The sequence below is a fragment of the Varroa destructor genome, unplaced genomic scaffold (genome assembly GCF_002443255.2).
Source record: "Varroa destructor unplaced genomic scaffold, Vdes_3.0 BEIS01000005.1, whole genome shotgun sequence".
Classification (NCBI taxonomy): Eukaryota; Metazoa; Arthropoda; class Arachnida; order Mesostigmata; family Varroidae; genus Varroa; species Varroa destructor.
In genome coordinates, this window is record NW_019211458.1 from 15404761 (window position 1) to 15426707 (window position 21947).

The window sequence follows — 21947 nt, forward strand, 5'->3', positions numbered from 1 at the left end:
TGCTAGAATAATTGCTTGGCCCACACGGTCACTAGACCTATCAAGTTTTCCTTTCTCTTATAAGAACGTTATTTGACTGAATAGCTTCGGGCAGTGCAATTTTCTGGTAGGCATAATTTACTTTTTCGTCAGTGTCAGACTGAGATATAGCTAATGCTCCTTCTCGAGAGGTCGTCTTCTGCAAAATGCAAGGTTGTGACGTCTGTGACGTACGCAGTTCTTCTCTATAGATAAAAAAGCCCCAATATGTACTGTTTCTTCTGCTCCTTTATATATATAAACCTATCTCAAAGTGCACGTATGCTAACATCTGATTGTCACGTCTATCAATATATCGCACCTGTTCGTTTCGAGTGTTTTATAATTTTAGTAAGAATCAAAAATAAAATAGGCCAAAACGGCTACTTCCTTTTGTACTCACGTTGCAGCAGTAACCCATTCCTGCATTGAACCCCTCCAATGGCAGAAAACCGTAGACAATAATGGTGCATACTTTGATTGGAAATAGCATAACTATGCTAGTTAAAAGGAAAATCAGACTTCATCTTGCGTATCATATTGAATAACCTACCATACGTTTGCTGAGGTTCAAAGGGCATATTTAAAAGTATAAAAACAAAAAATCTCAGTTTCCGAGAACGAGTGCGAGGATCCTCTTTTTTTTTTTGTTTGCTTGAACATAGAAGATATATCAGAAAGGCTTTTTTTTTAAAAAATTGAATTTCAAAAATGGTAGCACTTAAAAAGATCTAGCAACGTCAGAAGTGACCTAGAGCAAATTATGCTATTATGCTTTCTTTTCGTAGACTTGATTGTTATAGCTCAAGGTACTGTGCATATGCTGTTTATTGATGCATCCGTCCCTCTCATTTATTAGATTCACCGCTAAATCCAGGTAAAATAAGAGTAGCAGCAGTTTTCACTCAAACCTCAACATAAATGCGTCCAAAGCTGTTTTACATCCTTTCTACTGGGAGTTTGGTTGTAAATAAATTGGTTTCGGTGACCATTGTGAGTAGGTGCTATTATTAAGGGACACCCTTTTCCTTATCCTCCGAGGGCTGTTGCATTTACCTCGTTCGGCTGCTGGCGTAGAACAACCCCACTATGTTATTCACGTTCGCAACCTCCAAGAAATAAGCCGAGATTGATATTGAAAGGACAACGCGCATGCAGACAAAGTCAGTTTAATGTTGCAGGCCTTTATGTCTTGATTCTGCCGGCCATGCGAGTGTTAGAAGCCAGATGTACGAACGTTCTCTTGCGGTAATGAAACGACTAAAAGTTAACAAGTACTTTGATCGTTCGTTCTCTGTCCCATCAAAATGCTTTAAGGTAGTTGTGCTTACCCATTGTTGTTTTTCTGGTTACACCGTTATTTTTTTATAGACTATTAGAGCATGCATATGAAGTGCCTTTAAGCCACACGTATATATTGTGATTGTGTAACACTTAAGGTCATACGCGAACAATATTCCTTGTTGTTTGATTATTAAACACAACGAGACGTACCCTATGTAAATCTGTCCTGATAGATGGTACTTTTCACATAGTCTACTGTCCCCCCCTACGGAAGCTAGACCACAAACATAAGAATTATTAAGAGAGTTCAAGTAGACAAATTTTTAAGTTATTCAAAGACGTATCTATCTTCTAAGTTACTGTAAAGTTACTAAGCGAATTTCAGGAACGACGTTCCTTGACTAAGCCGACTCAAGTGTGCAAACCTTACCTTGGACCTCGTATAGGACTCAACAATTTCGCACGTAGTTCCGTACAAGTGTATGCCATGCATTATGCACGCAAATATCGTTCATTACGTGGCTAGCAGATTATTAAGTATCTTCGGCAAGATACTTGCATGCGTAAGCAACTTTTGTATTGCATCTTGAACTCATCGCGCTCGTTCTATTCATTATTAAAAGCCATATTCTTCGCTATGCCATAGCACCGTTAGGTACGAGCCGCCAACACGGACAATTAACATTACTGTTTTATAACAACACATGAATTGAAGTTGACAGATAACGTCTTTGGAAATACTAATTATACGTTAGAGAACTTAACGGATACGCTGTTTTGCACAGACGCAGTGCAGAGAGAAGAAAATGGTGGCTTCATGCCTATGCAACCGTTATAACGAATGCATACGACGTGCCCCGGCGAAAGGGGTTGTCACTACTCGGAGTACCTAGATCACGTAGTGATCTCTTCAGACGACATATTGCTGTTTGGAAAGGTAAATAAAAATCAAAATAAACACCGTCCAATTAAACAGTTGTTATGCTAGCCAGTTCTTCAATCTAGCAGACACAGTTCTGCCGGATACCATCGGCCTATTGTTTTTCGTTGGCTGATAACAACGATCAAGCGATATCATTGAATCACAGCTCAAAATTTTACACAACGTCTTACTAAAGCGTAGCTTGATTAGTTTCATAAGTCTCCTTTTGTTTGGAAATAGTTTATAGTGTGACGCTTATTGTACTTAGCAAGGTGTCGCGTACAAACGAACAGCAGGTGTGGCGGAGCCATGGGATTAAGTCCTTCAGCACAAAAACCCGAACGTATACGGGGTCTGCACCGTTCCGAAGCTCATTTTGAAGAAAATGCCGACCCAGTTGACGTTTTGATGGCCAGCAAAGGTGACGCCCTCTTGGATAAATATGGGTCAGTATGGCAACCTGCCATGGCATTCGACCGACAACTTTTTCCGAATATGATACATTTGGAAAGCGGAGGCGTCGGCAATGCTATACTGTACGTTCAGGATGAAAGTGGTAACGAATTCGCTGTAAAGCGGGTTGAAATGAGAAAGAATCGAGGCTTTGCTGCGAAGCTGGAAAAGGATTTACTCCTTGCCGTAGATTTTCCTTTCGTTTTGCAGCTTTACGCCACTTACAAAGATCACGCCTATGTGTATTTTTTGCTCGAACTTACCCATTGTAGTTGTATTTCGGACCATATGTTTCAACCTTACATAAATGAAGAGGTTATATGTTTCTGGGCGGCCCAGATTGTGCTGGCAGTCGAATACCTCCATTCGGCAAATATAGTTCACCGCGACATAAAGCCTGAGAACGTGTTAGTGTTTGCCGATGGCTATATCAAATTGGCAGATTTCGATCAGACGCTAAAACTTCCTCCTCACCGACAATTCATCGGATTATGTGGTACGGCAGGTTATTCTCCTCCGGAAGTGATATCCAATTGTGTCTACTCAAAAGGAGTCGACTGGTGGACTGTCGGATTATTGAACTACGAGCTCTTTTTCGGCCAAATCGAAGCTGAATGTGAAGAGCAGGAACTTGAGAGATTACGTAATTACGGACCCGGCTTTAACAAGACTCTCGATTTGGATGCAGGAAGTGCGCAGACGCAAATTAGCAATGCGGCAAGAAATTTCATATCTGAATTGCTTCGGGTGGATCCAATGTTTCGACTCGGCGTTCAATATCCCGGTAGTTCTGCTGTGAGGAAGCATCCCTTTTTCGAAAATATAGACTTTATTCGTTTAGTGAAGAAAAAGATCAGGTCGCCAGTCCGACCCAGCGAGACCTCAGCAAGGCTACTTGCCATAGGCGGCGCCAAACCGCTAGAATTCAATGAAAACCCGGTAACGCCCGAGATAGCAGAGGAGTACGTGGAGTTCTAGGGCACGATCTATCCACTGAGTGCGGCGCATACATCCTACGAGTCTTAAACATGCAGTAAGGGCCAACAATTGATATCGATGTTGGACACTTTTCATCGATTGATAAGCAGAACGGCTGGATCGAAAAGCCGGTAGAAAACGCGCGATATGCTTAGTGGCAGCCGTCTACAGACAGGTTCCCGGCCAGTACGGTGTAGCAATTATAGTCCGCCACGTTTCTAAGGCATCATCATTCTATGGGCCTGTAATATATAGTACCAGCGTGACATGTTTTTTTCTGAATATATACATGAAAGAATCACGAGCTTCTCTCTAGTTATATCGAGAATGAATTTTCGTACTGTCATTATTATTAACATGACGAAACGTTTATTTAAGAATGATGAATTGGAACTGTGACTTGATCATGCAATGTGTTTTGAACAAACAATCGATTGAAGTATCTATATTACGTAAATATGAAACGGTCACAGGTATAAGTTCCATCCGCCATACATGAATACATATATTACATAAAATGTTCGAGGATAATAGTCAGACCCGGTAAGTTGAAATAATTTCAACGGTGCGCGACTTAACGGTTGAACTACGATAACTAATCCGTGTTAGAATGGAAATAACTCTGTATTTTCAAGCCATAGACTATGAAATAATGGCTACTTCTATGTTATTTAATGTTATGGCTACGTATAAAAAATGCGTGCAAATTATCGCTATATCGCCTTGGGCTTTAAGGAATGGTGTATTTATTTTCTATTGTGATATATTCGAAAATCTGGGTTATCAGAAGAACCGGGAACGACTACTTCGGCTAATCGTACAGGTTATAGGCTATATGTTCTAGCAACACTAAATTTTTTAATTGTGGCCTGCATTTGCTACCTCGACCCACAACACCCACATGCGCAGAAGGCTATCTGGCTGTAGACCCAACAGGGCATCCTTGTTTTTTCTATTGTAGCGCCTGCGGTAAACTTAAGTTTCGACACGCATCAGAACCTAAAGAGTACGCTGTAATCATTTGCAATACGTTGAGTATTCTGGAGATGACTTTTTAGGCGTTCGACTATCGCTATGAGCTACTTACATTAGATCAAATGAAACTAAATGCCGTAACAACGTATCTTCCCCGAGGCGTTTCGACCCTAGTCCCATTTTCTCGATTATTAGATTTACAATATACACTTTGCAAATTGCAAGTAGGCCACCAGGTCCGGGATAATAGATATGCACCCTGAACCGGGTAATTGGAGACTGTGCAGGGGTATCGTCATTCACCGCGTGAGGTATAGGGAAAAGTTCGTTGATACGTTCCGAAAGCTTGCCTACATTTAGGCGTTGTGACAGAGCTTGGCATTTGACAGTGCGCGCGAGCGCGACTTAGACAGTGCGTCTATCGCCATCGGTGCGCAGACACAAATGCTTGCATGCTCTGACAGTGAATAATTCCCGCCCTGAATCTTTACCCTGTGTAAGTTTATCTCGAATATATCGATAACCCAACTTCCTGCACGTTCTCGGAAAGTAGGTATTAAGTGAGGTGAGAATAATCATATTATATTATTAGACGTTGCATAAGCACACTAGCTGTTCAATGGCCAACTTGCCAGAACGGAGCTCTCGACAGTGGCACACTTCGTTGGGCAGAGCTACTTGGACGACTCACAACAGACGACGCGGCCAGGATCGGAAAAAATGACGATAGAAAGTAGATAGAAATAGTGGTAATCGCAGGAGAACTACAAATATGGAAACTGCTAGCGATATACGGGGCCCGACAAGGTTATTAGTTACACGAATGAGCTACAGGTTGGGCAGTCACAAAAGATAGTACTAAAAGTATCTAATTCCGACAGCATTGCTGCAAATGTCTGTATGGATACCAATGAATTCGCTGGCGAAGAACTTTTTGGGGTTGATCCCAAAAAGAGAGAATCCCAGAGAATCATCTGTGTGCGGATTGTCTATTATGATCAACTGCGTCTTAGCTAGCTAGCTCTTATCTTTTTCCAAAGCTGTACGCTCCAACGTAAGTCTGTCATAGTTATTAGGGTACCAATCGAACGATGGCAACGCGCTTTGGGAACAATAACAGCGTACCATTATCAGAGAGCTGTCAGTTGGGGGAGTATAACGCTCACAAATCAAAGAGGAAAAGTGTATGGCAAAACGTGTTTAGTTTGTATATTTGCGTCGTGGATTTGCATGATGTCCACGTCACCTGTAGCTTGAGCGCCTATACTACTTGCTTTTTCTGCACTGAAGGTTTAAGATGTCATTTCCGTCACGTCGAGGGTCGATGCCCCCTCCGCGACGTCAATACCAAAAGATGTTTTTGACACGTCGAACAGCAAAGACAAAAGTGGAAACGGTGCTCCATATTCCAATTGTCCTCCGCGTCGAAGGTCAAAACCGGCTTCATTATTCGAGGCCAGAAATCACCTCCGCGACACTGAACTGTGTCGCATAAGAACCTACAACCCACCAGCGCAAGCCCTATTCCATGCACAAACTTCAGCTCGAATTAACTTTATTTTTCCGAAAATCCTATCGGAGTAGTAGTAGTGGCCATTTAATTTTGAATTCAATTTTTTTTAACGGAGCATTTCCAACTGAGACGAATCTTAAGTTCCTTAAACAATCGATATCAGTCTATTCAGGAGGAGCATGAAGCTACAATAACATGGGCTAAAATGAAAGACTGCATTTAGACAACAGCAGCTGGAATATTCCCGCTCTACGAACTACGTATCTATCCGAATATTGCTTCAATCGGTATAGAGATTTGTACGATAGGGCACAAAACTTGCAGAAAATCGTAGCTGCTCCAATGGATGATGCCTCATTTTCCATTCGAATCAGTAAAGTAGACTCGTCGTTGGCAGCCATTTGCAAAAAACCATAAGAAATATATACGCCGCCTAATTATATCGAGTTCTACGTTCGTCACCGTCAGCTGGCTCTCAGCACGAAAGAAAACGTATCTATGCCCGGATTCGAACCTGGCCCACCACGTGTCGTTGCGATTAGTAGGCAAATACGTTACCCGTTGTGTGCCGTCGAATCACTTCGAACACTTTGTTAATATCGAGGGTTTATCTGACGTATCGAGGTATCACCAGCGTACAGCACGGCCAACGAAACCCCACCTCGTAGAACTATTTAAATTAAGCAGTTAAAGATAAAATCAAATAATTGAAAAAACCGCCATTTTTTCATTGAGGCAATTAAAGTTATCTAATACACAAAACTTGTCTCAGCTTAAAAAGCAAAAGTTGGGTAACAGTTGTACAGAAAAAAAGCGTACGCATTGTCAAGTATTCTGACGTTTTCAAATCCTGTTCTCATCCGACTTTGTTGACTTACATAATAAGTCTTACATAATAATATTTTGTTCGACTTGTCCCAAAAACGACTCGTGGCATTAAACGTAGCCGCAGCAAATGAAAAGCAAGTGATTATCAATATCCGTGTGTTCCTGCCTCCTGTTTGGTCAGTTTCCGGCTTAGTGCAGACTATGCATTTTGCGTAAATGACCACCCGTGAAAACGATAGGTCTATATAAAAGTTAATGCTTGTGAGAAATATGTTTATTCCTACAGCTGCACTGCCAGGACAACAGCTGCGCTTGCCCTGTCCCGTAGAGGCTACGAGTCATCATTAATTTTGACGCTTGCTAATCTACCATTTCTAAAAATGACATCGTATCACCGTCGAGTGGCAGCGCTGTCGCCAAATCAAAATCTGCAAACTCGACTGATCATCCAGAACTGTTGGTTCAAAGTCCCAGTGAATTCCGTTCGCTAAATGTAGATGTCGAAGGACGAGAGTGGCCTGAGCCAGCCAGAAGCAGGTCAGGGTCTTATTATAGTGCTTGCCTTCCTTAGAAGTTTCAATAAGCACTCCCTTGTCCCTGCCGAACTCGTAGCAAGGTAACTAGATTTATAGATTATTGCTGTTTTAATAGGCATTTCCTCTGTGGGAATCCGTTTTAAAGCGTAACATTTTTTTCCTTGACAAGGCCTATTGAAGCATATCTGTATACACATATATATACCCGCGAGCTAAACGTCCTTGATGGCGGGTTGTGCTGCCGTACACGCATCATGAAATCACACGCCATAGGCGACGTTGTGGAATCTAATTATGAGTGGTCTTAACGGAGATTTGGTTTCAAGAGTTCAAGCGTCAAGTCTACGGAATTCATTAGACCGTGGGCCGATGCGGGCTGTAAACCACTAACAACGGTGCCATAGTTAATACACTACTCAAATATGCGCTGCGTGGGCATTTGGTCCTGAAAATTGGGTATAATATGTAATCCGAATTCATCAAGTTCACTAATTTTAATCAATGACAATTCTTCTCAACGGCATAACGCCGTACTCCCTTGATATCAACTTTTTTTTTTTTTTTTTTTTTTGTCAGTCAGTAGGTGCGAATGAGTTCCCAAACTATTGTAAGATTAATTAGATCGCCTGCGTGTCGCTCCTCTGAAGTTTACTACTGCGCGAAGAGACATTTTCAATGCTTGGTTTGTAAGCAAGCGACCTAGTCAGACACAGCTATCTTAAATTGCGATCGTATACCTTAAATAGATACTGTGGGTTCAGCAGAGCCTACGTTTGTTGCTCAGAATGACCAGAGCTTGTTTGAACGAGTACAACCTCAACGTTGACAATGATTTAGGCGATTTTTCACCATTTTTTCCAACATCACCACCATCGTTCGAACCAAATTAATGTTGTCTTCTATTGACTGATACACGCGGACACAACGTTGCCACTCCTCTGGTAAACCGTGTTCGTGTCAAGACCAGAAATTCTACATAGTCCAACCCTCACAATTCCTTACATTAGATGAGAATGTCGCTAAAGGCGTCTGTTGTGATCCCCGTGCTTGTGCTCACGATTGCTGGCAGCTGGCCGTGCTACTTTTGATTCTTCACATGTAATTGAAGTAGGTGCGTATTCGTCGCAGCTACCGCCACGACCGCACTTATCGCAAGAAAATCAGGCCGCAGTCGGTAATTATGGCGCCGTGTATCTTGGATATTTCTTACCACTATAACACCCCCAGCCCTGGTGACCTGAGAAATTTCTTCAGCAGTCATTCCCAATTACACCTATTGAATAAGCGATTCGTAGCGGACTATTAGTGACGAGTTAAACACAACGGTGGAGTTCATATCACACAAACAGGCAGCATTGAGTCGCGCAATGGTCAAGTGCCGACTGCGTGCGCAAGGTACAACAGCTGCCTTGCGTACGCAGAACAGCCCCGCTAGCTCGATTCGTGTAACGAAGCAAAACCCCAGAATCGGGGTTAAAAAGAACGACAAAGTCAGCGGCAGCGTATTCTGTGATCGCTCGTTAGCAGTTGCCGTGGCATAGAGGCAAAAGCCACTATTACGGCATGAAATAGAAATGTGGATGCTTCATGATATATTGCCGAAAGAATCTGTCGGTTACCAGGCGGACGCAAACCTTACAAGGGTCTCAACTCCAACAAAGAGTTCATCGTTAGTTTGCTCCGGAATTTCTCGGTAAGATTGGTGGCCTGTATCTTGACCTTTTGCTTTTCCTCCACATTAATTGTGACCTTAACATAGACAGGAAGACTTAGTTATTGGACACGCTTCAATTTACTGGAGAATTCTGTAACTTCGTGCAGCTCTTAGTGATCGCCACCTCATTTCGTAAAAAAGTACCTCAGCGGAAAAAAACGGAGAGCTTTTTGGGTAGTAAATAGTACACTGAACGATTATTACGCGTTGTTACAGCACTACCAATGCCTCGCATGTCCGTCACCTTCGTTACTGCGTTCAACTTCCTCGGCTTCATCCGAGGAGCGGCAGGCGATCAGCCATGGCCAGGCAATTTACAATAAAACGATAAAAAGTTGATCGAACTGAATATAAAATTAGCGTTAGATAAAACATGCCCCATTGACAATAACTGGAACCAACCCAATAGCATTTTTAATACACAGACTAGCAGTCATTTTCAATAACCCCCGTCATTTCTACTCAATGACTGTCTTTTGAACACCGATATAGGCTACTTCGCTACACAGGCCTTTTTCAGCTTGGAAGAAAACCGTACCTCAGCCAATCCAGTTGTCATCAATGCCAGCATCATATCGATCTATTGATAAATGTAATTTAATTTTTTTTAGTCAAAGCGAGAAACATTCTATTACTTTTAAAGTACATAATGCTCCTGGGTTAAGTGTAGGTCGTTGTACTCATTTTTTCTGTGAGTATTTCTCAGTGGTGAAATGTACGCCCACAATGACGACTATTGTTTTAGGTTCAGTGTAGATTTCTGACCAGATTTTATTGATTGGGCTAAACGACAGAATAGTAAGATCACGTGCTGAAAATAGCTCAGGTGTCGGCTCGTGTCACTTTGGCGGAATGTTATTGTTATTGTTCCTACCCCTATGCGTCTACTACGAAATCTGCAATTCTAGCAGCGCACAACGATGGACGCCAATTGAGCAGCGTGCAAAATGCCTCGGACTGTGACTACTTTCTCTGTTTTTATTTGATTCGAGCGCGTGAGTCAACAGTCGTGAACCTTCACGTAAAAGCCGCTGTTAATAGCAAAAAAACGTCACACTGGGTTAAACCTGAGAAGGTTGAGACCTTAAATGAAATTACGATAATCATTCATCAACTGACAAGAAGAATTGACTGAAAATTGCGACACGGTAGTTCTTCTAATGAACGCATTCATGAATTAACTATTATAGTAAGAAGGACTAGAAGATACTATGCACTTGTGACTATACATTCTAGCCCTGGGTAGGATGCTGCGAGACGAAGTGTTAACACCATCAGCAAACCTCAAAACAGACCCTTTAACGGAACGGACGAACTATAGGATTTAAACTATAGTCACGATTTCCGAAAGAAATGTTCGTGCTGATATTAACTCCATTAACATTAAGCACCACTGAGTTAAGTACCATTAACATTTTTCAATCAGATAAAAAAACAAGATGACGTTTTCCGTGGACATGATAAATCCTTAAATTACCTCGATATAACGAGGGAGGCGTTCTACCGAGCTTTATTTGCCTGTCTCATTGATGTGTCGTTGAATAAGAGCCATCTGAATCGGCATCACGATCATATTGGATTGCTTCGCTCACGTTATTGGCTACAACACGTTCGCGTTCTTGTGTAGGCCCGTGTACCTAGTATTCTTCAGTGTAACTGCAGGAAACGTCAAACTCGGCGTGGTAATCTTCGGCTTAATTTAAAGATATATTTGTACGGCGTTTTCGTTTCGAGTAATCATTAGTAGTTATAGGGTTAGATTATACGTCTCAGAAGCCGCTAACATGTCAACGCTATTTTCTATAATCGACTGACAATTCAATGCTCAATTTTAAGCATCGGGTTCCAGATAAAAGTGACCAAAGCTTGAGTCCAGTAAAAGTTAAGCATCAAACCTTTATATTTTTCGATCCTACGAATCCATCGATACCGAATTCGCCACTCAAGTTATTCAAATTAAAGAATAACAAAGTTGAGCAAATTCTAAGAAAGGCAAAACGTCACGAAAAAATCAGAAAAATATGACAAATATGAAGATAGTCTTGCGATGTAAGACTTCGCATAATAGCATGCGTATGCGGTTTTTTTTTTGACAATCGGCAACTCTCCTTAGAAGGGGTAGGAATTTGCAATTGGCGGCCCAGTCCGCTAAATACCTGTGGAACGACTTCAACCCGGGAACAATAGGTAACCAAACAAATATGTTTAGGGCGGTTCGAGAGGTCGACCTACGTAAAAAGGTTGTAAGCATTGTTTTAAACAAAAGCTTCCAGCAGCCGCGCAAATCGGCATGTAGAAGAAGTTTGCTTACTTTACATGGAATACCCATATTTTTTAAAGAAAACTGTGTCGAGAATATAGTCGATTCTTCTAAGAGAAACAATAGATTCTTTCGGCTTCTTAAGGCCACTTTAGTAACATTAAGTTTATTATATTGCTTAATTTAGGGTATATGATAGCGTACACAAACACATTACGGTATAATATGGCAAACGAAGGTAACAAGCACGCACTAAAACAGTTTATGCCCTCGCAGACAAAATTGATCCGAATGTCCGCCCTCAAACAACAGCCCGGGTCTCTTAATACACGGCTCTATCCAATCCAGCTTCGGTGATACCTACTCATATAAAGTAGCCCAGCTTAGTTTGTCGAAGGATCTATGCCTTATCACCCTATTATTACCTTTAAGCATTGGATACGAAGTATCCGATGCGTAAAGTCCGTAACTGTCTCACTAATCATGAGCTCATCCTAAAGAAAGTCATTACCGATAACACTACCTAGGTTATTTTCACAATAGTCTTAAAGAATCCTTCAGAAAAACGAAAGCTATGTTTCTATAGCCCTTCAACTACGACTCAGATTTCCCCTAGAATAGCTCGTTAAGCGTTGAATGATTCTTCCTTCTAGAGGGCCCTCAGATATCCATCTCTAGTGTCAATATATGTGCAGTACCACGGAACGTTGTAGCTTTGCGATAGACACCTTGTTGTGTCAAAATCAGCCAGCCTAATATGGCCATATGGATTTAACAGGACATTCTCTAGATTTATATACGTGAGCGTAGTAAAGGTACTCGACCACAAGGACCATTCGACACTCTCATCTAAACCAACAAATCGTGCATGCTCACGCAAACATCCGCATGGGACTAGATCGAGCAGTGAGTCGATTATAGCTGCAGCTTTTGGAAGTACCCTGAAGACGAGTGATAGAAGAAAAATTAGCAACAATGAGAATTCTTTTCTCACGAATGCTCGAACTACATGCATGACCCACCTTTGGCCCAAACCATCTACTTCTAGACCTATGCTGGACAAACGTTCCAGATCTAACAGGCCGCTTTCAAAAAAAGTGGCCCTTGACAACCCCCATAATCCTCGCAAGTATTCGATTCTGGTAACGGAGTAACCCGATCCGATTTTTTCTGGTAAGACACAGTTGGTTGATTGTACTTGTAAATATTGATGGACTCATCCTGTGATAATCATATTACTACTATACAGTATGTTACGGGCTGGTGGAATTCGACCAGAAGCTTCCCAAAGACAAGGATCTTTTCTACATAGTCGTCATCGGTATTATCACGTTGTTTTGCAGTTAAGTTGCTGGCCTGTCAGAGTTCAATACGATATAGAGATACGATATAAACAACAAAGTATAAAATTGTCAAGAGAGACATAGCTGATTTTATGCAGTCTCTTGCGGCGGGCGTGGAGCACGTTGCGGTTGTGACTCATACAAACATAGTAGGGAAAGCAGCCCAATCTTCGAAGTACTGACTGATGTCGCCGCGAGTGGTATAGCTTAAAAACTAATTAAAGCAATAATATCTTGCGGCGAACGGCAATTTGCCGTGAATAATTTCAGTGAGAAAGCCGAAGTTTTATTTTATTTTCCTTGAGTATAATTGTTATTAAGTTCTCTCAATGATCAGTTTAAGGACAACTGTCATAAGTTCTTTTTTGCTGAAAACTCTGATAAACAAGGGATAAAAAGAATTCGACAGGTTGGTATGCGATGTACTTAGTAAACGGGCCGCATCTGGGGGTCAAACACTCATCAGTGGGGGAAAATACGCTACAAATAAGATGTGTGCCTACAGTAAATGCGTTTGTTACAAATGTTTTACTTAAAAAATTTACATTACTGCCATTTCCCGCGCTTGCTTTAAATCGACCTTCAAGCGGCTCATGTCAAACAAATGTAATTCCCAATGATTTCCAATCCCACCCAATAGTTATCCTTAGAGATTGGTTTTTCCGTATCAAATTTTCGTGCTCTAGGTCTGGCCATGGGTAATAGGTCTATGCATCGCCTCTACGCCATATTGTCGGCCTTTCTTGAAAAAATCGACACCTGCTTTGTACGTTTCAAGTTTCACCTTCTGTTAAAATCTCATTTTACAGCAAATACCATGCGGAAATGATGAATACGTATCTATAGTGGATAGCAATCGGATCAGGACGCAAAAATGATGAACTAAGTGATTCAACTGGATGTCTGGCGGCACTCCCGCGATCTTATAACACACGTCAGCAATGGCTACATGTGCCTCAGCCTTTGTGCTTTTATAGCGTTTGCCTATCTAGGCAGAAGCATTAGATAGCTTTATCGTTCGAACAAAACGCGGCCGATTCGGAACATTGACGCAATTAGGCGGACGACAGGGCTGACTCATTACGTGTCAACCACCAAAACGCGCTTACGTTCAGCCGAACGGCTGTCCACGTAACCAGTGGGGTGATATCTCTCAACGCGCTATAAATTACTACTGCTACTGAACCAGTAGATAATACATAACTGCACACGATCTAAAAGTAATTACTGAATTTTTTCGACTTGACTTATAGCACATCATCATCATCATCATTTGTTCGGGTTCGAAAGCTGACGACAGCTTTCGATTACGTTCGGTTTAAATATCAACAACAATTTTACCGTGTTACATGTTGATCGTTGTTGCAGACTTTGCTTACTACGCCACTAACATGGCTTATAGAACGCCACTTACTTTGAGTATTCTTCTTAATCAGCGTAGCTCCTGGTGGGTTGAAATGGAATACTTTGTATTGAATGGAACAGATGCCTAGATTCCAACAGAAAATGACTGTGTATATGCGTTCTTCTCATATACTGTACTAACAAAGCTATAATGATATGATTGTCAATTAGAAAAAAACATCTTGATTCGTGGGTATAATAAACATACACCAGGTAACAAGGAACGTCATCAGCGTTTTCATTTTATATACACAGAATATCACAAATTGATCTTCATAAATAACCTAAACTAGCTAGGCATTATTTTATCATATGAAATAGTGTAGCATCTATGTACAGGTATTATGAGGAGCACAATGCACCGATCAACCTGAGATGGGCATGTAACTTCGTTACGTTTCGATTCACTCGATTACCGTTAGCGCCTTTGTTCGTATTAGAGTAGACCGGTGCACTTCATAAGAAATCATAAGGGCGTTTGCATACAGCTTTGCTTTCACCAGAGTTTGCGTAATGCGTAGAGAGCATGTAGCATGTCTATATCGCGTCGCACTGATCTACGAATTTTCCATATTCTTCTGCGTTCTATATAAACTAGTGAAATTATTGATGCTCCACTAGACTATGGAACGCATGGTTTTTTTTTGGGGGGCTCCTTCTACAAGTCTGCGCTGTTAGGAGGGCCGCTTGATGACACACCTCAGTTACACCAACGTTGGCCAGTGCTGCACATTCAACAAATTCGTCCGCTTTGATGTAGCTTGCGAGTTTCCTGCCTTCGTCCTCTCCAACAAATAGTGGGTCATCTTTGGGATGTACCTCTTCGAACGGTGGCCGCAAATCGGGTTTTGTGCCAATTAGTAGAATCGGCATACGCGGAAGATAATGACAAATTTCAGTGTACCATTTTTCAGCAGCATTTTGCATCGTGTTGCGATCCGCGATCGAATATGCAATGATTACGACGTCTGTGTCTGGGTATGACAGCGGCCGAAGTCGTTCGTACGCTTCTTGACCGGCTGTGTCCCAAAGGCTCAAACGAACTTCTTTGTCGCCGATAAGTACTGAAGCTACCTCGGTGTCAAACACCGTAGGTACGTAGTCAGGACGAAACTCGTTTCGAGTGAAGTGTGCCAGAAGACTAGTCTTACCACAGAAGCTATCCCCAACAATGACGATCTTTTTCTAGACGGCATGGTGCTTACGCATCGGGGCCGACGGTGAGTCGATGTGCGCACACCGCCTTTCGTATCAATGCTGTCCGGCCCATCTGTCCACGTTACAGGACGACTCAGGGGTGTCATGGCTAGTCCTAAAGGACCGGCGAAACCCCCGTTTTGCGGCGTGCTAACGGTCTCTCTCTGTCCTGTTATCTTTTGCTTCTTGCCTCAGAAAGCGCGCTGTGATTACTAAAGGTTTAGTAGCGGATGAAGTGGCAGATACAGCCCCCGCTCGTTCGGCTCCAGTCACGTAAGAGCATAAAAAGCGCGACGTTGGACAAGGTCCTTCTTAGCTATTGTTTATTTTATCAGGTGTCACTCTGGGAAATCATCTCACGAACACTTGCCTCAAAGAACTGCCGCAAAAAGAGACCTACGTTCGTTTGCAGCTAATCACTTCTAAGGATTCGCTTGGATGTACCAGTATCAAGGTTAATAACAGGGCAACATCAGCCCTGAGAATAACACTTGCAAGACCCGCTGTGCTCAAACTACGCGCTTGACGTCGAACGAATACAGTGGTTGAATAGGATACAGACACGCATGCTTAGAACGGGTCGGTCATTCTCCATTTGCACTGATGGCCTAACTGCAAGCATTAGAGGATCGTCAAGGGGATCGAGCCGTAGTCCCTCTAAGGAGATCTATAAGCCTGTCAAGTGTCCGCTATTCACTGCTCGCAAGTATTGCTGTTTGCGGTCAAGGACGCCAAATGGAGAGGGTATATACTAAAGTATATTTGTCTAGCTACCGTCGTATCGTAGTCAATGCGCGACGACACATAGCTCACGATATATCGTTATACCACAACGCTATCGATTGTAATAGTCATCGTGCTTACAATTACAGTCATAACTAGCATCCTAGGATAATAGTTTAAAAATATGCGCGCTCGAAACGTACAACACTAACGGAAGAAGATGGATCAGTTGTTTCGCAAAAAAAAAGAAAGAACATACATCAACTGCTATGCGTGAATGTCCGTTCACATGTGTACGCTTACTGCTGTGACAATACGATATGGAAAAATGGGACAATAGGCTTGTGATAGATATATAGATACGATATGTACAATTAGGCACCAGGAAAAAAACATATACCTGTAGTCTAGCTATCTACCTACTAACGTATTTAGATTAACACTTTGATAGATTTTTTTTCGAACATAAATAGGGGTAGAATTTAATAAAAATTATATTTCCAACGTCTAGATATTTTTGCGAGCGAGTTCTCTACTTTAGTTTGGAGAAAACTTTTTTTTACGCTTATGCTTATCAAACATGTTGGTTATAAGTCCGGCACCGGATCTACTTCGCCGCCACGGGAGTCAAAGTCGTGATTCCAGTCGCGTCTTACCATTAGCGGGACGTTCTTTCATTTTTCTTTTACATAAAATACTATATTTTTCCGCGCTGCTGAAGTTAAGTGTACACGTAGGCACAAAAGATTATTGCGAAGTCGGACATTTTGGAAACCTGTGACGGTAACCTTATAGCAAAAAGTATTTCACGCACCGGTCACTGCATAATTGGAAAACTCGTGTCACATCTATCGAGTGAAAAAAGCGTTTTTGACAAATGATTTGCTAAAATATATCTATACGAGTTACTGGCTATTTTTCCAGAATGTTGTCGTCAGGGCTTAGATTTTGTAGAAATCCAACAAGTTCATTGCGACTTGCCTCGTAAACCTTTTTACTCGTGACAAGAAATAAAGTAAGCTAAATGACTCCAGATAAAAGGTTCAACAGCTATAAAAAAAATTCAAATTTGTGAGAATTTATTGAGTAAAATCAACCTTTTTTGAGCTGGTCTGCTATTGAGAACAGTACATCGATGGCTAGAATGCTATGCGAAATAGCTCCAGCTGAAGTTTGACTTCATTTTGTTGCGTCATTTCATCCGTCGTTAACGGTTTCTTTGCAGAAATTATGTTCCGCGCGACGTCCGTCGCACATTTGGCATTTCTCCACAGCGTTGGTAAAGAGGCGATGTACAAGTTTATTCCAGATACAAATCGCTTGTCCTCCACGCTCGTACTGGGAAAGCTGGAAGTTACAAATTCAGAACAGTTTCTGAATACAGAAAATGCTAGCATTTGCTTGAAATTTTGTCCGTCCGAATGATTAAATTATTAACTGAATATTGTAGTAATATAAAATAAATAATATAAAAATAATTAAATAAGTATAAAATGAATAAATTCGGTGAGTAAACCTATATAATAAGCAATGGCCATAGGGCTCTCCACGTACGCGTATACTTTCCGGTCAGCTTGATAGTATCAACTCACCATACGGTTGAGAGACCCGTTGCAAAACCACGGCTTTTTAACATCATTTGAGACAGCCCATTTTGCGTGATCCTCAGTCGTGTTGAAAACAACTTGCTGGCCATTATCGAACTTGATGACGACATTGGCCATGTTGGTCACGGTGACACCCCTTAGTGGACAGGTGGGGCCGAGTTTACCCCCAATACCATTACGCCATGTTTCGACAAGCATGTGAACGCCAAGCTTAGGTGCGATGATCTTCGAATAAATTTCTGTTAGCAAGCATACCACGTATATGGGTACGTAATGACGTTAGGGTTTGCGGCGCCTCACGAATATCGAACAGTGCACAAGCTAGTAATTTCGCCGCTTGTCAAGGAAATAATCGGCAGCTCCAGAAACTTAAATATATAGCTCCCGAAATATTTATTAGAGCGCGGGGGAAAATATTTTTTTCATGAAAATTGGATAAATTTTAAGTTCGTTTATGCAAAACCATCCTAACTATGCTCATTTTGCTGATATTAACGTGGCATGTTCATATAAAATGTTTAAAAGGAATCAGTTATTAAGCGTTCTGCTACGGGTACATACAATATTTATTTAGCAAATAACGCTTAATAAAAGGAACTATTTATTGTAGCTACGTTCTAATAAGTTGTTGAACAGTATACCGTCATTAGCAGCCTGGTGTTTGGCAAAACTTCGAAACTTCGTTCCGCTAGCACCCACAAGTGTCCCCTCTAGTACTGGCTTCTTCGGGCGGCGAACAAACTTTTTCGTTATGACTGCGGTAACATTCTCGACCTGAAGAAGGCTTTCGGGAGCACCCGACTCGTAAATGTAAGGGTACTGTTGGATGAGAGCGGCAGCTATATTTCAAAAGTAAATATAGCAATGAAAAGAATGATTCTGCCTATATGCATCATAAACAATTTAGTACAATATGAAAAGTAGCCTAACATTCTAGGACGCCTCAGTATATAATGATTGAAGGTACATATTTTATTGGATGTCAGCCATTGTGTTCGAAGGACTTGACTTCCTCATTTGGTTTACTTTGAAATAATATCGAGTTATTCTTCGTTTGGGTTTTTGTTTAAAATGCAGTATCAGCTCATACATTATATTTATATATATTTTATTACGGTTCAAACGAATATTACAGTACAATGCGGACTGACAAGTTCTTCAATTTAAACATTATGCGACATAATCAAATTTAGTTATATACGCGTCTCTTACCAACTTTAGGGAGTTGGCCACCGTCAAGGGAGATGCACATAAATACCTGCCCGTTACCACGACCGGATTCCGGGTACTCAAATTTCTTCGAAAGAACATTGAGAGGAAAGCGAGGCACAGAGTGCATCAGCCAGTAGCCGCCATCTTTGGTGAACTGAACCACACCTAAAAAGGAGCAGAGACTTGTTTTTCAATGGTACGTATAGGTCAATAGAATGGAAGCAGTAGGAGATTCGGTTCAAACTATATAGAGAAACGGACGTGGCCACTCGTCGGAGTCAATGTTGTAGCTGTTCATCTTCATTTAAAGCTAATCTAACCGTAATAGACATTGAAAGTCTGAAAGAAAGATGATACAAACCCTTTGTGTGTCCCTTGGCGGTTCCGTTGTAAGGGTCGGGAGGCTGATCACTGTATACGACGTAAAGCGAGTTTTTAGGTTTCAAGCCATGGAAAAGGTCAGCTATTGTCAAGGCGAACGGGTTACCTTTCATCTGAAAAAATGACAATACCCAGAGAGAAAACGTGGTAAAAATCGTAACTTACTGTTATCTGCAAACGGTGTAATCACAAAATATATATTTTATTTTATGTCTATTAGCAAGATAGGTGAAGAGGAATTTACAATATATTAGCTAACTATTTAAATAGTTGGACAAACTGAACCATCGTGATCCTACCAAGGGGAGACAACAGGGTTTAGTTTTGAGGTGCTACCTCGGTCTGTTTGACAGGTTAGTATATACGTTCGAGATACGTTGTTATGGCTAGTAATTATTTGATTAACCGATGTTTAAGCATACATCAAATGCAGAAGCCTTTAACAGCCTAAATCCTTTAGTGGAAAGCTTCATAGTTGAATCGACGTAGGCAAGCTCACCACCGTTCGGCGTGAAAGTTGACCTTCCATTTTCTCTCATCTTCGGAAGCTTGTAAATAATGAACCTGCAGAAAAAATAACTTGTGATGATAATGGAAATAATAATAGCACAGAACTGAAAATAAGCTTCATAGACAGTCAAACCCGAAATCTTAAACTCAAAATACGGGCACTTTTTACGAGAGGTGTCCCGCGAGAATTTTCCTCTTGCATCACTACAAGCAATGATCAATACAAATATTAATGAAAAGCCACACGTCAGACGCTCCAACCGGCCGCATTGTCTAGTTACAGCCTGTGAACGGTTTTCGCGATTCACTCACCACTCAACGTCCTTTCCATGTTGGTTCTTGCACTGAGGGACCGCAAACGCCAGAGGCGCTGTCAGGCTAAGGAGCAGGAGGACTAAAGGAGTCATTGTAAACGAATCTCTATTTGACGGCTCAATTGGATTGCGATGCGACGTAAAAGAACTCTAAGCTGTACTATATAGGACAGCAGGCGCAGTGGACAAACTGGAACAGCCAATACCTTTTTATACAACAGGAGACAGTGGACGTCAATTGTTAACGTGTCGATCAGAGCTGAACGTCAGCGTCACTTTTAGTGTCAATGGATTCATGAGGTTCTTAGGAATATTCCCTGCTGCGTCTGACTGTTTGCGTAAAGATACAGACGCAAAAAGTCGTACTACCAGAACATTTCGTAGCCTTGCGACTGTTTATGGCCCATACGTTTAATAGATGCTCAATCAAGTTCAGACAACGGCAAGCAAATGACATAGTGTTCACCGGCCCTCCGAAGCTTGCCAACAATTTTAGCGTTAACAGATTGTAGCTTTTTCGGTCTAAATGTCAGCGTAGGCTGTGGAATAATGGTAATGATGAGCTCATTCGTGTTAGTGCGTTCTGTCAGAAGCTCATAGCTACCTCTAAATAAAAACTAAACACAAACAATGATTGTTTAGGTCAAATATTATCGAATTAGATTCCATGCTGATAGTTATAAGGTGGCTTAACAGCTGTACATTTAAATACAAGTGATCACAACTTATGATGTGTACGTAATTATCTTATTACATATATATATATATATTATAGATATTATTATTCATGTCGTCAAGCCAGAGTGTTTGATTTTATTTTTCTGGAAAAAAAAAACTACGACTACTAGATACGAAACGAAACTAGATCATGTTCAATAACTCAATACCATTCATAAAGCTTAGTTCGGTGCTATATAGAATGTGATATTAAATATTGATTTTAAAAGTTTATTGTCGTATAGCGAAACAGCGTTTTTTTTTTCCATTACCTGGTCCATTGTCGGGATCGCCGTATGATCAATGATCATTTCAAGCTGTTTAGATATTGGTTAACAGTGTCCTTCCCCCAAACGCCCTGCCAGCCGTCATCTGTCAAACGTTGACGCCACTGGAAAAACAGACGGATATAGTGGCTTATAGAACCATGCAACGCAGTTATTTTAGTACGAGTTAATTGACATAGACCTTCTGAAGACCTACCTGTAGATGTAACATGTAGCATAAACTGTAAAAGCTATTATAAGTGATCGATTAATGTTATGTACCCTCGAAAGAAGCCTCTAGGAATATCGAATGGCTTGTATAATATCGCGTTTACTTATATGGTTTTTTCTTCATTGACTGAAGCTCTGTTTCTATAGTCTTGGCCACGGCCTCGACAGTGCAGCAAATCATCAACCGTACAGTTACGAGTGATTTTATTCAAAATTTGTCGTTGAAGGTTTTAATAATACTTAACTTCAGCATGATTAGGAAATGTGTTGAGGTTGAAGTGAAGATCACAGTATCTATTTCGTCTTTGCTTATTGACTCTTATAGATAGAGCACGTGAGCCGCAATGGGTAAACCTAAGGTTATCACCTTTCGTCGAGACGTAACTCCTTCGAATCCTTTGAAGCTGTTTAAATTTTCAGTAAATGTATATCATTAAAGATTACAGGCGAAGTAAACCGCAGCTTGGCGCTGAGCTTACTAGCAGAGTTATTACTTACAAGATAATTGCTAGAGCCGTCCACAAACGGCTGAATCGAATAAAGGAAACCCAGAAGAAATAA

General features: G+C 41.2%; 3 protein-coding genes and 1 long non-coding RNA gene across 6 annotated transcripts; 2 read left to right on the top strand and 2 right to left on the bottom strand.

Moving 5' to 3' along the window:
* Positions 1 to 1677: 1677 nt before the first annotated feature.
* Positions 1678 to 11293, top strand: LOC111251053 (cAMP-dependent protein kinase catalytic subunit gamma-like). Its single transcript, XM_086991180.1, has one exon. The coding sequence runs from the start codon at positions 2534 to 2536 to the stop codon at positions 3653 to 3655; it is 1122 nt and encodes a 373-aa protein (XP_086847306.1). The 5' UTR covers positions 1678 to 2533; the 3' UTR covers positions 3656 to 11293.
* Positions 11294 to 12991: 1698 nt separating this feature from the next.
* On the bottom strand, positions 12992 to 16280 carry LOC111251174 (ras-like GTP-binding protein rhoA). Its single transcript, XM_086990485.1, has 2 exons — positions 16254 to 16280; positions 12992 to 15413 (listed from the first exon to the last, which is right to left on the bottom strand). Exons 1-2 carry the CDS (start codon positions 16278 to 16280, stop codon positions 14832 to 14834), a joined length of 609 nt encoding a protein of 202 aa, XP_086846611.1. The 3' UTR covers positions 12992 to 14831.
* A 919-nt stretch (positions 16281 to 17199) lies between these two features.
* Positions 17200 to 21274, bottom strand: LOC111251052 (plancitoxin-1-like). Of its 3 annotated transcripts, none has more exons than XM_086991179.1 (7): positions 20171 to 20308; positions 19848 to 19912; positions 19329 to 19461; positions 18968 to 19132; positions 18397 to 18594; positions 17741 to 17994; positions 17200 to 17495 (listed from the first exon to the last, which is right to left on the bottom strand). In XM_086991179.1, exons 2-7 carry the CDS (start codon positions 19875 to 19877, stop codon positions 17346 to 17348), a joined length of 930 nt encoding a protein of 309 aa, XP_086847305.1. In that variant the 5' UTR covers positions 19878 to 19912; positions 20171 to 20308; the 3' UTR covers positions 17200 to 17345. The 3 variants fall into 3 exon arrangements, with proteins under 3 accessions (XP_086847305.1, XP_022662977.1, XP_086847304.1); XM_022807242.2 differs by having other exon boundaries at positions 19771 to 19912; positions 20171 to 20302; XM_086991178.1 differs by lacking the exons at positions 19848 to 19912; positions 20171 to 20308 and adding an exon at positions 21162 to 21274.
* LOC147755334 (uncharacterized) lies at positions 19025 to 21947 on the top strand. Its single transcript, XR_015329225.1, has 2 exons — positions 19025 to 19163; positions 20136 to 21947. It is a non-coding gene; the product is annotated as an uncharacterized LOC147755334 (long non-coding RNA).

Coding starts and splice junctions, on each gene's coding strand:
- LOC111251052 (XM_022807242.2), bottom strand. CDS start 20,265: ATGACTCCTTTAGTCCTCCTGCTCCTTAGCCTGACAGCGCCTCTGGCG. Junction 19,913..20,170: donor CATGGAAAGGACGTTGAGTG/GTGAGTGAATCG, acceptor TTTTTTCTGCAG/GTTCATTATTTACAAGCTTC. Junction 19,462..19,770: donor TAAAGGCTTCTGCATTTGAT/GTATGCTTAAAC, acceptor TCATTTTTTCAG/ATGAAAGGTAACCCGTTCGC.
- LOC111251053 (XM_086991180.1), top strand. CDS start 2,534: ATGGGATTAAGTCCTTCAGCACAAAAACCCGAACGTATACGGGGTCTG.
- LOC111251174 (XM_086990485.1), bottom strand. CDS start 16,280: ATGACTATTACAATCGATAGCGTTGTG. Junction 15,414..16,253: donor TTACAATCGATAGCGTTGTG/GTATAACGATAT, acceptor CATGCCGTCTAG/AAAAAGATCGTCATTGTTGG.